At 46.2% G+C, this 13956-nt stretch overlaps 1 protein-coding gene across 1 annotated transcript; it reads left to right on the top strand.

The window, feature by feature from the left end:
• The first annotated feature begins 12216 nt into the window (after positions 1-12216).
• LOC119301809 (acyl-[acyl-carrier-protein] desaturase 4, chloroplastic-like) lies at positions 12217-13954 on the top strand. The gene is made up of 2 exons (XM_037578786.1): positions 12217-12388; positions 12503-13954. The coding sequence occupies exons 1-2, from the start codon at positions 12234-12236 to the stop codon at positions 13653-13655; spliced, it is 1308 nt and encodes a 435-aa protein (XP_037434683.1). The 5' UTR covers positions 12217-12233; the 3' UTR covers positions 13656-13954.
• The last annotated feature ends 2 nt before the right edge of the window (positions 13955-13956 follow it).

Here is a 13956-nt window from a genome sequence, read left to right as displayed (position 1 = left end):
GTCTTTTACCGAGTTGCCATGTGCTTTTGCATGGTACATGGCAACTGCCCCAACATGCACGTACATGGCAACTGCCCTAACGTGCACGTAAACAGATGGCAACTCTTTCTTATTACATTGCAACTGCCCTAGCATGCTTGTGAGCACATGGCAACTCTCTCAACTGCCTAGTGTTAGTATGTGGCAACTCCTAAAGTTATGAAATCATGGCAACTACATTAGATCAGACCATACATGGCAACTGCAGTTGAGCAACCATGGCAACTGCAGTTGTCCGACATGGCAACCGTAGTTCAGCGACATGGCAACTGCAGATAAACGAACATGGACGAGAGTCTGGACCACGGCAACTGCAGGCACGCGGTGGGCGTCACGCGTCGCGTGCGGGACCAGAAGGGTATGAGGCCTGACATACGGGCGTGTGGGCGTTATCAACTTCGCCCACACACACGCGTGTGAGAGGGTTCAGGAGAGAAAAAAAGATGTGTGTGAGCATTAGTTGTTTTGCCCACACGTAGATGTGTGGGCTGGTTGCTGTCCATGCCACACGAGACGTGTGACACAACTACCCGATATACCACACGTGTGGCAGTTATTGGGACCCTAATAATAAAGCGACTACTAGGAATCAACCGGATGATTTCTCGAGAAATCATCCTCCTAGCTAGCCGTCCGATCCCAAACTCAGTAACCGTCCGATCTTTTGTTCATCTGGCCTTTTCTCACGCCCGTGCACGTTAGCACAAGCAGCGGCCTGGCCCCTCCATTGCAGCCACAACTGCAGCGGCCCCGGCCCCTTCCCGCACCGGCAGTAGCGACGAGACGGCAGTGAATCCAGCATGAGCACTCTCTCCGGTGGCTCTCCGGCGAGCTGCAACGCAGCACTTCGCTAGTGCTGCCACCGATCCTCTCTGGCAACCACTTCGCAGTAGGCTCCCGCTTGCACCATGGCAGCACCGACGGCCCTCGGCAATACTCCGGTGCAGCTCCATGGCAACACGGCCAGCGCGACAAAGCTTCATCGCAGCACCGACGGCGCCCGACGAAGCTTCATTGTAGCTCCATCGCGGCACCATCGGCATGCAGTTGGCAGTCCAACGATGCTCCAACGCACCAACACCACGCAACATCGAGCGCACGACAGCTTCAACGCACCACCTTCCCCGTCCGGCGAAGCTCCATTGCAACCCAGCGGAGCTCCATTACATCACCATCACAGCTCCACAGCCTCGGCGGCGCTCCATTGCAGCCCTGGCAAAGCTCCATTGCAGCACTGACGGTGCGGCAAAAGCTCCAACGTAGCTCGGCGAAGCTCCATTGCAGCGCCGACGGTGCGGCCAAAGCTCCAACGCAGCCCGGCGAAGCTCCATTGCAGCGCTCCATCACAAAGCGTTGCAACATCTCCCGCCGGCGAGACCTATCGATTGCAACGTCGACACCGGTTGCAGCGTCGGCGAGCATTACGCAGTAGCAGCAGCCTTTGCCTTGCAGAGCTCGCGGCCAGCGCAAGCACCTCCAGCGGCAGCACCGGAGCGACCGGAGAAAACTGAGATGGGAACACCACGAGCGCGTCGCGCCGGACATCGTTTTGCAGCACCACGAGCGTTGCCGTCCCGGCGAGATCCACAGCCAGCCGAAGCTGCAAGGCCGGCGGCCGGCCCCAACTTGCCTGTTGGAAGGGGACATCCCACCACTGCAGTGCAGCGCGCGCTGACTCGCGGCAGCAACAGCTCCGTCGGCCGGAGTAGGAGAAGGCATGGGGTGGTCGCCGTTCCGCTGGCAGCAATCGGGGGACACGTATCGCATGCGTCCATGGCCGTGCTGAATTTGGGGGAGAAAGAATTAGTGGGAGACGAGGGAGACGCGGAGGGGATACGGTGTTCGCGTTGCCAGGTCGTGGGACACGCGTCGCTAGCACGAGGCGGTTTACAAGCTGGGTGGATCAGCCGGTTGAAAATAAACAATTTCCTAATCTTTCCCTACTAATAAAGCAGATACTGCTTCTGGTCGTACGTCAGTAATTTTGCATCAAAGTCCCTTTGTTTCTAAGAAATCAACCCGCAATCCCTATTTTAAAGTGAAAAACCATTTCATCTGGGGTTGTACATGAAAAAAGTGAACAGACACGAGCGCGGCTGCACGGGCTCTCCTCTCTCCCTCGCCTCCTGATCCCAGCCGCCAGGAGGCCCGCGGCCCGTGCGGCGCTCGATCCGGTGACCGCCGGCCGCCGGACGACGCCGGTAATGGCAGCACCCTGCACCACCGTTCCACCTTAGCTCCCCCTCTGCCCCGCGTCCGCGTGCCCGAGCTCCTCCTCTCTCCCGCGCGCCCGAGCTCCTTGTTGTGCGCCGCCCAGGAGGGCTTGCGCTCGCCGCTCGACCAGAGCCACCGCGAGCTGGGCGTCGTTGCACTTGCTGGCGACCTGGCCGTCCCCTCTGCACCCCCTCCACCTCAAATTTGGACGAGCATGTGTTTGTGTATGTTCTCAGTTATTTTTTGCACACAAGGTGTTTGTGTGTTTGTCCGAGCCAGTTTCAGTCACAGATCCTTAAGGTAAACTCTCACATGAATACATCATGAGACTAAATCTCCTTCCATATGATTCAAAGCATGTTATGATGGTGGGAGTGAATCAGGTTACTAGAATAATGGTTTGCTAATTAATTTACATCATGTGGAGTCTCAAGACACATGGGTACGCCGACTCCTATTGCTTGACAAATGTATATCTGCGGGTTTTCTTTAATTGTATGAAGAAGTTACAGTTAGGTGTTGACCTTTTTTTTGCCTAGACACAGCACCTCCATGCACCTTTTTCCGTTTATCTTTGCTGCGCCTTTTTAGTTTTAATTGTTGTTTACCTTCATCCGACCAAATTGAGCTATCGGAGGTGCTGCGATCTTTTGGCAAACATGCTCTGTATTCTATGGTTTGGCATCTACAGGATGCCATCTCAGGTCATGGATCCACTGTGGCCGCTTCGTCCTTCACTGAGGACCTTCTCATCCCCACAGAGATCAGAGGTAACCCACACAGTTGGAAATAGTTGCTCAAGTTCTTGCTTCAACAAATTTTGTTCCGGATATAATTTATGGCCATGCCATGTATTAATTTTTTTTATAATGGTCATCTGAATTTGCAAAGAAAATTATATTTTGGAAGCAGGAACCCTTACCTCATGGCGTATCATGGCTCCTAATGTTATACTTCGAATAGTTGAGCAGAAAACTGGCGTATCATGGCTCCTAATGTTACAGAGCAAGTGGACAGACTATTTCCCCCTCCCACCCCCCTCTAAACTTTGTTTTCTAGGTTTGGTTGGCTACAAAAGGCTAGATTCTGGTATATATTTGTTGGTGCAGAAGCTAGAAGCTCATTGATATTATTTTTCTTGCCAAACATATGAAGGATTGTGCATAAAACTTCCAGCTTGAAATCTACATCCGGGTTACAAGCTTTGTCCAGAATTTAAGAACATCGCTGTGGACATTTAGATATTTTTGTAGCATTCTTCAGGGTCTTGACTTAATTTCTTTTCACACAGTAAAATATCAATTATATGTTGTGCAGTAGTAGTAGTGTGAATACTATGTACTCAAGTTTATTGAAGTCAAAACAGGAAAGGAGAGCAGAGTTCAGGGCATGTTCAGCTCCATCCATGCATCAAGGGAAATATATACGAGGCAAAGGAATTACGTGTTCTGCTAGATGACATAGTACAAGGTTCAGCAGCGACGACATGATCTCAAACATGGCACTGGTACCACCTATACTAAACTTGATTTGTTCTCTCAATATGGAGTGTTAATCTACTCCTCTGCATAGTACAATATTCCCTTGGCTCGAAGGATATAGGCATGGCGAGTTTGGTTCAAGGAGGAAATAAGAATGATTTAACAATAAGAAAAGGGATATAATGCTTCTTGATGTGTATGGGGATTCTGAAGATATATATGATTGATACTTTCCCTGCATGATATAGATTAGTCGAGGTTTGCGAAGTTCTCTATAAAAGAACTATGTGGGGTTCTCTATAAAATAGTTGTTAGGTGTCTAGGTCTTCAGTTTGGGCATTCCAGTATTTTGAGTGGAGTAATTCCACAATGCACAGCCATCTTCATTGAACAACTGACAGTAATATACAGAAGACAGTCGCTTGTTTATTTCTTGACAACCAATTGATTTGCTAACTATTATATTCTTAGAGTACAAGGCAAAGTTATGTGGTGGGTCGGATGGAGAGCTTGGCGCGGTGATGTGGCAGGCTGCTCTACAGTGGCACTAATGGAGAGCTCGGTCAACGATGACGGGACGACCGACTGATCTGCGGCAGCGTGGAAGGAGGGCTCGGCGGTCGACACGGCGGCTCGATCCGCTGTTCTGCGACGTTTCGGAGAACTTCTTGTACTGGTGTGTGTGTGTATGCATAGGTGCCGTACTATCCTGGGCGCTCACTCCCCCAGGATCCCACAAGTTTGCATAGAGCTCGGACGTCGGTGGCGGCCTGGCACGCTAATCTGCCGCCTCCACATGAGGAGTCGTGAGATTAGTGCATCACATTCAAAAGTCGCCGCTCCGTGATTAGGGCATTGCATTCAGGCATTCAGTAGATTAGAAGACATATTTAGCTAGCACTGGGATCCATCGTCATTGTAGGGCCTTGAATCTTTTCAATCCTTGCCAAGACAGTTCTTGCCATGGACGATGGGTCTCTCTGTGTGGTCTTGGTCCAAAAGCTAAAATAGGGAATAAGATGTGCCTTGCCGTGTGGAGTGTTGGGTATCTTTTGCACTTGCTCCATCAGCCGCAGAAACTATAGCCCAAATGCAGCATACTGCTACTATTTCATATCATTGATTGATGATTTGTTTTTTCATAATTGAATTGGCGAATGATGAAAAGGTGTAATGTTCAGGGATTTTTGCTAGATGATTTGTTGATCCAGTTTAATTTTAGTAGGCATCTGGGTACTTTTATGAATTGATAGGCACCCAGTATTATTTTTACTTTTCTAAAACAATCTTCTCTGGATTTCATACTAACAAGTGTCTTGGTTTGTAACAACGATAAAGTCCAGCTTTATGTTGCCCAATCCTAAGTTGTGCCATTCTTTCGTAGTGATAGCTGTGTTGGGCCGGGTTGCAACGGATGCATTCAACACGTTTCAAGGGCCTTGTATGTCGATCTAGAGCCAGTGTAAGTCGATTATGGCAGGAAATCAAAGTCAGTTTCCTCATTTATCCATCACCGCAGGACTATTATGACTACTGCATTTTATTTTATTTTGGAGATAAGTCATGTTGTCAAAATTACTTCTTATTTGTAACTGATTGGTGTTGCACAGAATAGGCATGCCCCGTTGCAACGCATGAGTGTTGTCCTAGTAATAATAATTGAGCTAAAGCAAAATCCTATTCTGCCCTTGACGCGGCGGTTATGGTGTTAACCATAGAAAGCGCTCACACATCCTGTACGGTAGTTTCTATATGGGCCGACACATGTGGGTTCAAAAACCTTCTAAGAGAGGTACATATTTATTTCTCGTGGATGCACGAATTTACTTCCATGAGAGAAACAGTTGTGTCTCTCGAAAAGAGAAAAAAAATGTTTTTTCCCTTCCCTGAGAGACACAGATTTATTTTTCGTGGAGTCACAGATTTATTTCCACGAAAAACATGGTCATGCCTTTCGGTAAAAAAAAACATATTTTTATGCAAGATGCATAGATTTGCTTCTCACAAGGGCACAAATTTGCTTTCGTGAGAGGCATAGTTGTGTCTCTTCGGAAAGGTAAAAAAACATGCTTCCTATTTGGGTTTTTTTGTTCGATCTTTTTCAGGAAAAAGTTTGTCTAAACCTATCAAGATGGAATCTAGTTTTAAAGATCTCAACACGAGAAACCCAAAGATGAATCCGGTTCAAGATTTGGACACATGGTTTAAGAGATAAAATATTTTAAATAAACGATTTTATGAAAAAAAGAAAAACTCTCAGGACGACAACAGGCACACATACAGTGCGCCGCTTGTCGCAATCTAAAAGGTGGGAATGACCTTTGAAAATAGTGATTTCGAGATTTCGGACATCTGGACCTGTCTAACCTAAAATGAAGATATACATTGAAGGCCTAAAGGCTGTTCGGCCCAAACATGTACGGTGATTTGGTGAGCCGCATTAAAAAGATGGCGGAGAGAAAAGAGAACGGTAGAGAGAAAATTGTCCCTAGAGGAATTGAAGGGCATATTCATTGTTCACAGGTCGGCTAGTACATGCTACTACGTATACCACATTAACTCGAGAACATGCATATGGATGACACGACGCTGCTAGCTCGGAGGCTAATAGTGGAGCGGCAGAAGGACTAGCAACCAAGCATGGATGCCGTTGATGCATGTGCAACACTTACCATGCCCACGTGCCACCGTCGACTTCGCTCCGGTGCACTAAATAAAAGACGTACATCCACTGATTATTTGTGTAGACGTGCCGACAATTTATTGAAGGACCGGGACATGAAGTTGAGGCTTGAATGCCGGATCCGTTGGGTTCGGGGCGTAGCCAGGCCAGGCCCCGGGCAATACTGGCCATGGCCCGGGCGTGGCATCAAACTTCTTCGTTGATTGTAGCTACAGTAGCTACTATTCAGCAATGTTTCATGTAGCATGGTGTATCGATGTTGGCCTGGGGCGTAGATATATCCTGGCTACGCATCTGTCCCAACATCATTTTATCACGGTTAGCCATACTGCAATCTTTTTCTTACTACATGAGAGTTGGATTTCATCACTTTATTATACATAGAGTCGATGTGCTCACCTTTTAATGGACACAACCAATCATTGATCTGAACTCGTTAAACATAACGAGTTTAACGAATGAGCTTGTTAAGTTTGTTAATACAACATAACACGTATTTTTATTTCAAGTGCTAGCATTTCATGGCGCCTCCACCCAATCCAGTCCATAGAAACTAGCAACTATCACACCTCCTTCCGTGGCCACCTTCTACTTTCGTAAAAATCATAGTCATAATCTCGTCCCACAGACCACAACACCTCATAGCCAAACCAAAAGGGTAATGCCTATTAAAAAGCGTTTCCGAGTCTAATGAGCTTCAAACGAATCGAGCCGAGCAAGATTTCTGCTCATTAAGCTTACCAAACCCTAACGACTCGAGTCTTAATGAGCACGCGCTTAGGGAGCAAGATTTTTGCTCGTTAAGCTTACCAAACCCTAACGATTCGAGTTTTAATGAGCACGAGCCTAACGAGCCGAGCAATTCATTAGCCTACCTGCATTATAATATACAAAATTTATTGCACACCATTGACTTTAGAAAATGGGAGATCATCTTTGTGCCTTGCACCGTGGGTGCATACATACAAAGTTTAACGAGTCTTAAGATTATTAAAAAGACAACACACCATCAACATACTAAGAACTCCAGTATTGCAAAGTCTATTGCTAAATCATCACCTATGATGAGACAAGAATCCCCTAATAACTTGCTCCAGCTTGCCACTGCTGGCATTTAAATCCTCTCATTGGTCTAGATGTTGCAACGTTAACCATAACTACAGCTAAATAATCAATAAGAACGTAGCTTGCAAAAGAGTTTGATAACTTACTTTCTATCAAAAGCAACATCATTAGAGCAAAGCCAAATGGACCAACACCGTGCTATGATTCCAACAAAATATTATGCTTGCAATATCTAGGTGATCCGATAGAGCCAATTTCCAAACATATGAGATATAGAGTGACGTGGGGTGTAAATCAAAAGCTAACCAAGTCACTAGCCAATTTAGATGCGCAAACTTGCAATCCGAAGAATTGTATTGAATAGTCTCCTCCTGATTATGAAATGCGCAAAACAAGCTCCATGCTATTCTCTTTTTGCTAGATTATTTTTAGTTAAAAAAGCACTCTTTTAAGAAGACACCCAAATAAAACTTAACCGTAAGGCATTCTCAATTTCCAAATGTGCTTACAATACCAAAACCCAGTAGTGACGAGCACCTTATACATTGAGCTGACAAAGAACATCCTAGATTGATGTGCAGTAATTGTGCCACGTCTACAACCAACGGTCTACTCCCTCCGTTCCACAATACTTGATGTTTTGATTTGTCCTAAGTCAAACTTCTTCAAATTTGACCATGTATATAGAAAAATATTAACATCTACAACATAAAATTTAAATTTTATGAGCATGTATTTTATGATGAATCTGATGAACATGGTGTTATAGACATTAGTATATTTTTCAATAGACTTCATCAAACTTAAAGATGTTTGATTTACGACAAATCTTAAACTTCAAGTATTCTGGAATTGGAGAGAGTAGAATGCAATCTTGTCATGCACTATAGTTATATGTAAGTTGACTGAATTGCAAACCGGGTAAGTCGATTTTGTGGGAGGATGAACAATTGGACGAGGAAGAAATTTGGAGGAAGAAGAAAGAAGAACGATTGTTGAATCTTAATCTAATGGCCTAGAAAACTGACTTACCCAAAATTTGACTTATGTATAGCCAGTCACCTTGTTATGAGTGCAATTGTTTACTATTCAAGTATGTTAGCTTGTGTGCTACCCATTCTTTTAGATTTCTTTTTCTTGCATATGATACATGGTCATGAGAGGTTGTAGCCTTCTCTTGCTGAAAGACTTCCTCTCTACGATGATAATCTACCCACGTGATCTGAATCTACAAAAAACTCTGCGAGATGTATACTTCAAAAGATCATGGATGCCCACATTTATCTCTTTCCCAACATGCTCTCTAAGGATGTATTTTATCGCATCACAAGTCTCATGCAACATGCGGGGCAGGTTAACAACACATGTGACCACATGGGATGAATTAGCAACATACTCCGTAAACTAATATAAAAATGTTTAGATCACTAAAGTAGTAATCTAAACGCTCTTATATTAGTTTACAGAGAGAGTACTTTTTTAACCACTTTGTGCCAGGTCATGAAGACGAGAAACAAAACTATTTGGAGTTTCAAACTTGAGGTTGCCCTAAAATTATATTTAAAGTTGGATAAGAACTAACTAGGTTTTTTATACTAAAAATAAAATCAAATTAAGGGTTAATGGTTTAACCATGATCTATTTTCACATATGTAACTCAAAGCATAAACTTTGGAAAATTGAGTGTCGTAGGTGAACATCAGGAATGTTCACCGCGCTACACTATAGAATATCTATGGTGCTAAAAGCCTAAAACAACTTCATTTTATTTTGGATAACAATTAACATAAAAGTGTTTCTAGCAAGCACGACTTGGAAACAAGATATATTTTCCCAACAAACCGTTCATCTTATAGACTCTGATAAATAACAATTACAAGTAATTGATTCATAATGAAAGACAATCTCGAAAATCAGCAAAGTAAGTTTTCTTCTTTATTGATTCTTCAGAGAAACATATCATCACATCAAACCTTTGCCACTCTAGACGACGAGGAAATGATTCACTGCACTCAACCACTTGGGCTCCCACAATAACTGGTCAGGTGTTTGTGTTGGACGTCACCAAACGACGCCCTTAGAGAGCATATCTTAATACCGTCTTGCCGTGGGTCAGAGTCCATAGAATGTAGATGCATCTTCAATGTGTTAGCAAATTGAAATCAAAGAAAAAGCCACAATAAGAGGCAAAGGAAGCACGAAGCTTCCTGCACCAAGAAGGGCCAAAGTTTAGTAGTAGAAAGACCACCAAAACAATTGCTCGCCCAAGCTCGAGACCCGAAACCGTGGTAACCACTATGAGCTCCACACAACTTCATCACATGGAGATGAATGAAATCTGGGACTTTTATTCTCATAATGCCACCTCCATCATGATGTCAACGCCATTTCGAAACAAAATAGTTGAGCATCGACAACGAATATCAATGGATGAAGGAGCTGGTGAAAATGGTACCCTGAATGCTTGCATGCCTGGATCATCCCGATCCCTATTAGTGAGTGATCAAACAAGGTAGTAAAAAAGAAGAACAATCCCACGGCTAGGCATAGTATCAAGAGATCCTGTCACATGCCTAATAAATCTAGAGAAACAAGAAAAGCATGACCAATTGAAGGGTTCGACTGCCCAAGGAGTTCCACTCCGATGGCAAACACCAGTTATCGTCCCCTTGTTGGCTACCAAAGAACACACGATTTATTTAATTGGAAGTTGGTATCTTTAATTTTTTTGGAAATGGAGGTATACCCCAGGCCTCTACGTCATGATGATGCATGCGGTCCTTTTATTAAAAATTCAGAAAGTATCATCATAAAGGTCTTACAGCTCGCAGACGGAGCAAAGTCATAACACAAAGATCTGAAAAAAATAAAGGGCCTAACAAAAAAAAACAACCGATACGGTGATAATAAGGACAAGCTCTCTAGCCCTCTATCATGTTATGCGACCGCCATCCGAGCCAGTTGAATATAGCCCGAGCTACCATCTCCCATTGGTTGCACCCAGTAACCAAAGGCTCCTTGGAGTCCATATGAGTGAGTAAGGACCACGTACGGATCCGAGCTGTAGCTCTGAAGATAACCTGCAAAAAAGTTAAGTTGTATTGTCTGTTAAAAATCATATCATTTCTGCAGTTCCATATAGCCCATAGTAACGCACATATTCCAATTCGAATACGAGCTGCCGTGATCTGTTCAACCCCACCTAACCACGTCCCAAACAAAGACACAATATCTACTGGGGGATTAATATTAAAGCTATATGAATCATTCTTCAAAGTAACTTGGCAAGTGTGCATTCAATGAATAAATGTTGTATTGTCTCATCTTGAGCACAAAAACAACACCGCGAGTTGCCTACCCATCGCCTCTTAAGTAAGTTGTCCTTTGTGAGTATTACTTGCTTGTGGACAAACCACATGAAAATTTTAATCCGCAAAGGAACTTTAATCTTCCATATATGAAGTGACTGTGAGAGGGGGCCAGAATTAATCAAATCCGTATAAAAGGATTTCACCGTAAATATCCCATTTTTAGTTAACTTCCATTGTGTAGAGTCCGGCACGTTGGAGAGTCGAACTTCAATCAATCTCCGAACCAAGTGCACCCAGGCTGTCCATCTCGCACCCACTAACGCACGTCTGAACTGGATATTCAAGGGAATAGTTTAAAGGACGATACCTACGTAATCTTCCTTGCGTTGCACAATATTGTAAAGGGTAGGATATTGTAAGGCCAAAGGTGTCTCTCCTAACCATGTATCCTCCCAAAATCGAGTTGATATCCCGTTGCCAACCAAGAATTTGACCCTACGAAAGAACAGATCCTTCGTTCTCATAAGTCCCTTCCAGAACGGTGAATCAGTTGGTCGGATGGTAGTCTGGGCTAGCATTTTCGAGTGGAAATACTTATTGCGCAGGATTTGAGACCACATACCCTCTGGCTCTGTCCCTAACCTGTACAACCATTTGCTCATTAGACATTTATTCTTAGTTTCCAAGTTCTCAATACCGAGACCTCCTTGGTCTTTAGGTCGACAAAGGATATCCCATCGCGCGAGACGGTATTTCCTCTTGGCCTCATCAAACTGCCAAAAGAATCGAGATCTAAAGAAATCAAGTCGCTTTCGGACCCCTTTCGGAATTTCAAAGAACGAAAGTAAAAACATGGGCATACTAGTTAGTACTGAGTTGATCAGAACTAATCGACCCCCATATGACATCAACTTGCCCTTCCAGCAGCTGAGTTTTTTTTCAATTCGTTCTTCAATACATTTCCATTCTTTATTAGATAATTTACGGTGATGAATCGGAATACCCAAGTAACTGAATGGTAAAGCACCTAATTTGCATCCAAACAATTGTCTGTAAGTATGTTCCTCGTCTTTGGCCTTCCCAAAACAGAACACCTCGCTCTTATGGAAATTGATCTTTAAGCCAGACAATTGTTCGAATAGACATAGGATCAGTTTCATATTACGTGCCTTAGCCATGTCATGTTCCATGAAAAGAATAGTGTCATCAGCATATTATAGAATGGACACCCCTCCATCAATTGTCTGTTCAAACTGAAGCTTTAAAATTCACGCTAAAACTCTCATTTATAAGGTCAGATATGAATTTAGATTTCCTCACTGGTCATGTAGCTAGTGCTCGACGGCAAGCTTTGAGGCCTCTTAGTCAAATTACGTACCCTGTCGGCACGTGCATGCTGCTCCCGTTTCCATTTCATCTCCAACCAACATAGGTAGGTGCATGCATATATACAAAGCAAATATGCCGGGGCTCATCACGTTGCCTGCAATACAGCATCGTCAGGGAAGCTTCTACCTTTGCAGCACTGAGAAGATGAGCATGCTCAAGCCTTTCCCTCACGGCCTCGCCATGCCGGCACAGGCGCATCCAACCTGGTAAGTACGAAGGCTCTCTTCCCCACGCAAATATGCACGCGATGTGACGAGCATCCAACTAGGTGTGCGATTTGATTCGGCAAGCGGGTGAAGTGGAATCGTTTGTGCATGCAGGTGTAGGAGCCGGGCTGCGGCGAGAGCTGGGAGGTGGGCCTGCAAGGTCACCGCGACAGCTAATTTCGAGGGCACGGTGATGGGGATGGCGGCGCAAGAGCAGGCGGAGGCGGAGGTGGTGCGGGGTCTGAGCCTGAGCGGCTGGGTGGAGGAACAGCTGCTGCCGCTGCTCACCCCGGTGGACGACGCGTGGCAGCCCAGCGACCTGCTCCCCTGCTTTTCCCTCTCTGCAGCTGGCCTCTCCGACGAGCAGCAGCCGTCGATGATGATGACGACGGAGGAGCTGCAGGCCCAAGCCTCCGGCGTTCCGGATGACGTGCTGGTCTGCCTGGTGGGCAACATGGTAACGGAGGAGGCGCTGCCGACGTACATGTGCATGGGCAACCGGGTGCCGGGCTACCGCGACGACACAGGCTGCAGCGACCTCCCCTGGGCGCGCTGGATCCGCGGATGGACGGCCGAGGAGAACCGCCACGGCGACCTCCTCAACCGCTACCTCTACCTCTCCGGCCGCGTCGACATGCGCCAGATCGAGCGGACCGTCCACCACCTCCTCCGCAATGGCATGCAGATGCTCAGGCCGTCCAGCCCCTACCACAATGCCGTCTATGGTTCCTTCCAGGAGCGCGCAACCTTCATCTCCCACGCCCACACCGCCAAGCAAGCTGCGCGCCACGGCGACCGCTGCCTCGCTAAGATCTGCGGCGTCGTCGCCGCCGACGAGAAGCGCCACGAGACGGCCTACACCAAGGTGGCCGCCAAGATCTTCGAGCTCGACCCGGACGGAATGGTGCGGGCGCTGGCCGCCGTGCTGCGGGACAAGATCACCATGCCCGGCCAGCTCATGACCGACGGCCGCGACGCCGACCTGTTCGAGCACTTCTCGGCGGTGGCGCAGCGCACCGGGGTGTACACGGCAAGGGACTACGGCGACATGGTGGAGCACTTCGTGCGGAGGTGGAAGGTGGCGGACCTCGGCGGGGGGCAGTTGTCCAGCGAGGGGCGGCGCGCGCAGGAGTACGTGTGCGGGCTGCCGCGCAAGATCCGGCGGGTGGAGGAGCTGGCCCACGACCGTGCGATCAAAGCCGCAAAAGAGGCCGAGTTCGCAAGGTTCAGCTGGGTCTTCGACAGGCCAGTCTGCATCAGAGCCTGATCTAGCCGTCCATCTACCAAATTCAACCCCTAGAAAATCTTCTAAATCCCAAGGCCATGAGTCACAAGCAGCGGCACCAGGATGAGGATCGTCATAAAAGAATCTGGTAGAGCCAAGTTTATACAGTGAACGTACCCTATATGTTTTTGTGTGAAGGGTAATGTCTTTTTTTTTGTTGAGGGGGTGAAGGTAATGTATGTGTGAGCGACTGTATGCATTTCTCTTGTGTGTGTATGTGCAGCAAACTCAGCTAAATAATTAGCTGCAATCTATTTATGCGTTTGTGTTGGTTTCCTCAAGC

The sequence above is a fragment of the Triticum dicoccoides genome, chromosome 5A (genome assembly GCF_002162155.2).
Source record: "Triticum dicoccoides isolate Atlit2015 ecotype Zavitan chromosome 5A, WEW_v2.0, whole genome shotgun sequence".
Classification (NCBI taxonomy): Eukaryota; Viridiplantae; Streptophyta; class Magnoliopsida; order Poales; family Poaceae; genus Triticum; species Triticum dicoccoides.
This window is presented reverse-complemented; position numbering and strand designations above follow the sequence as displayed.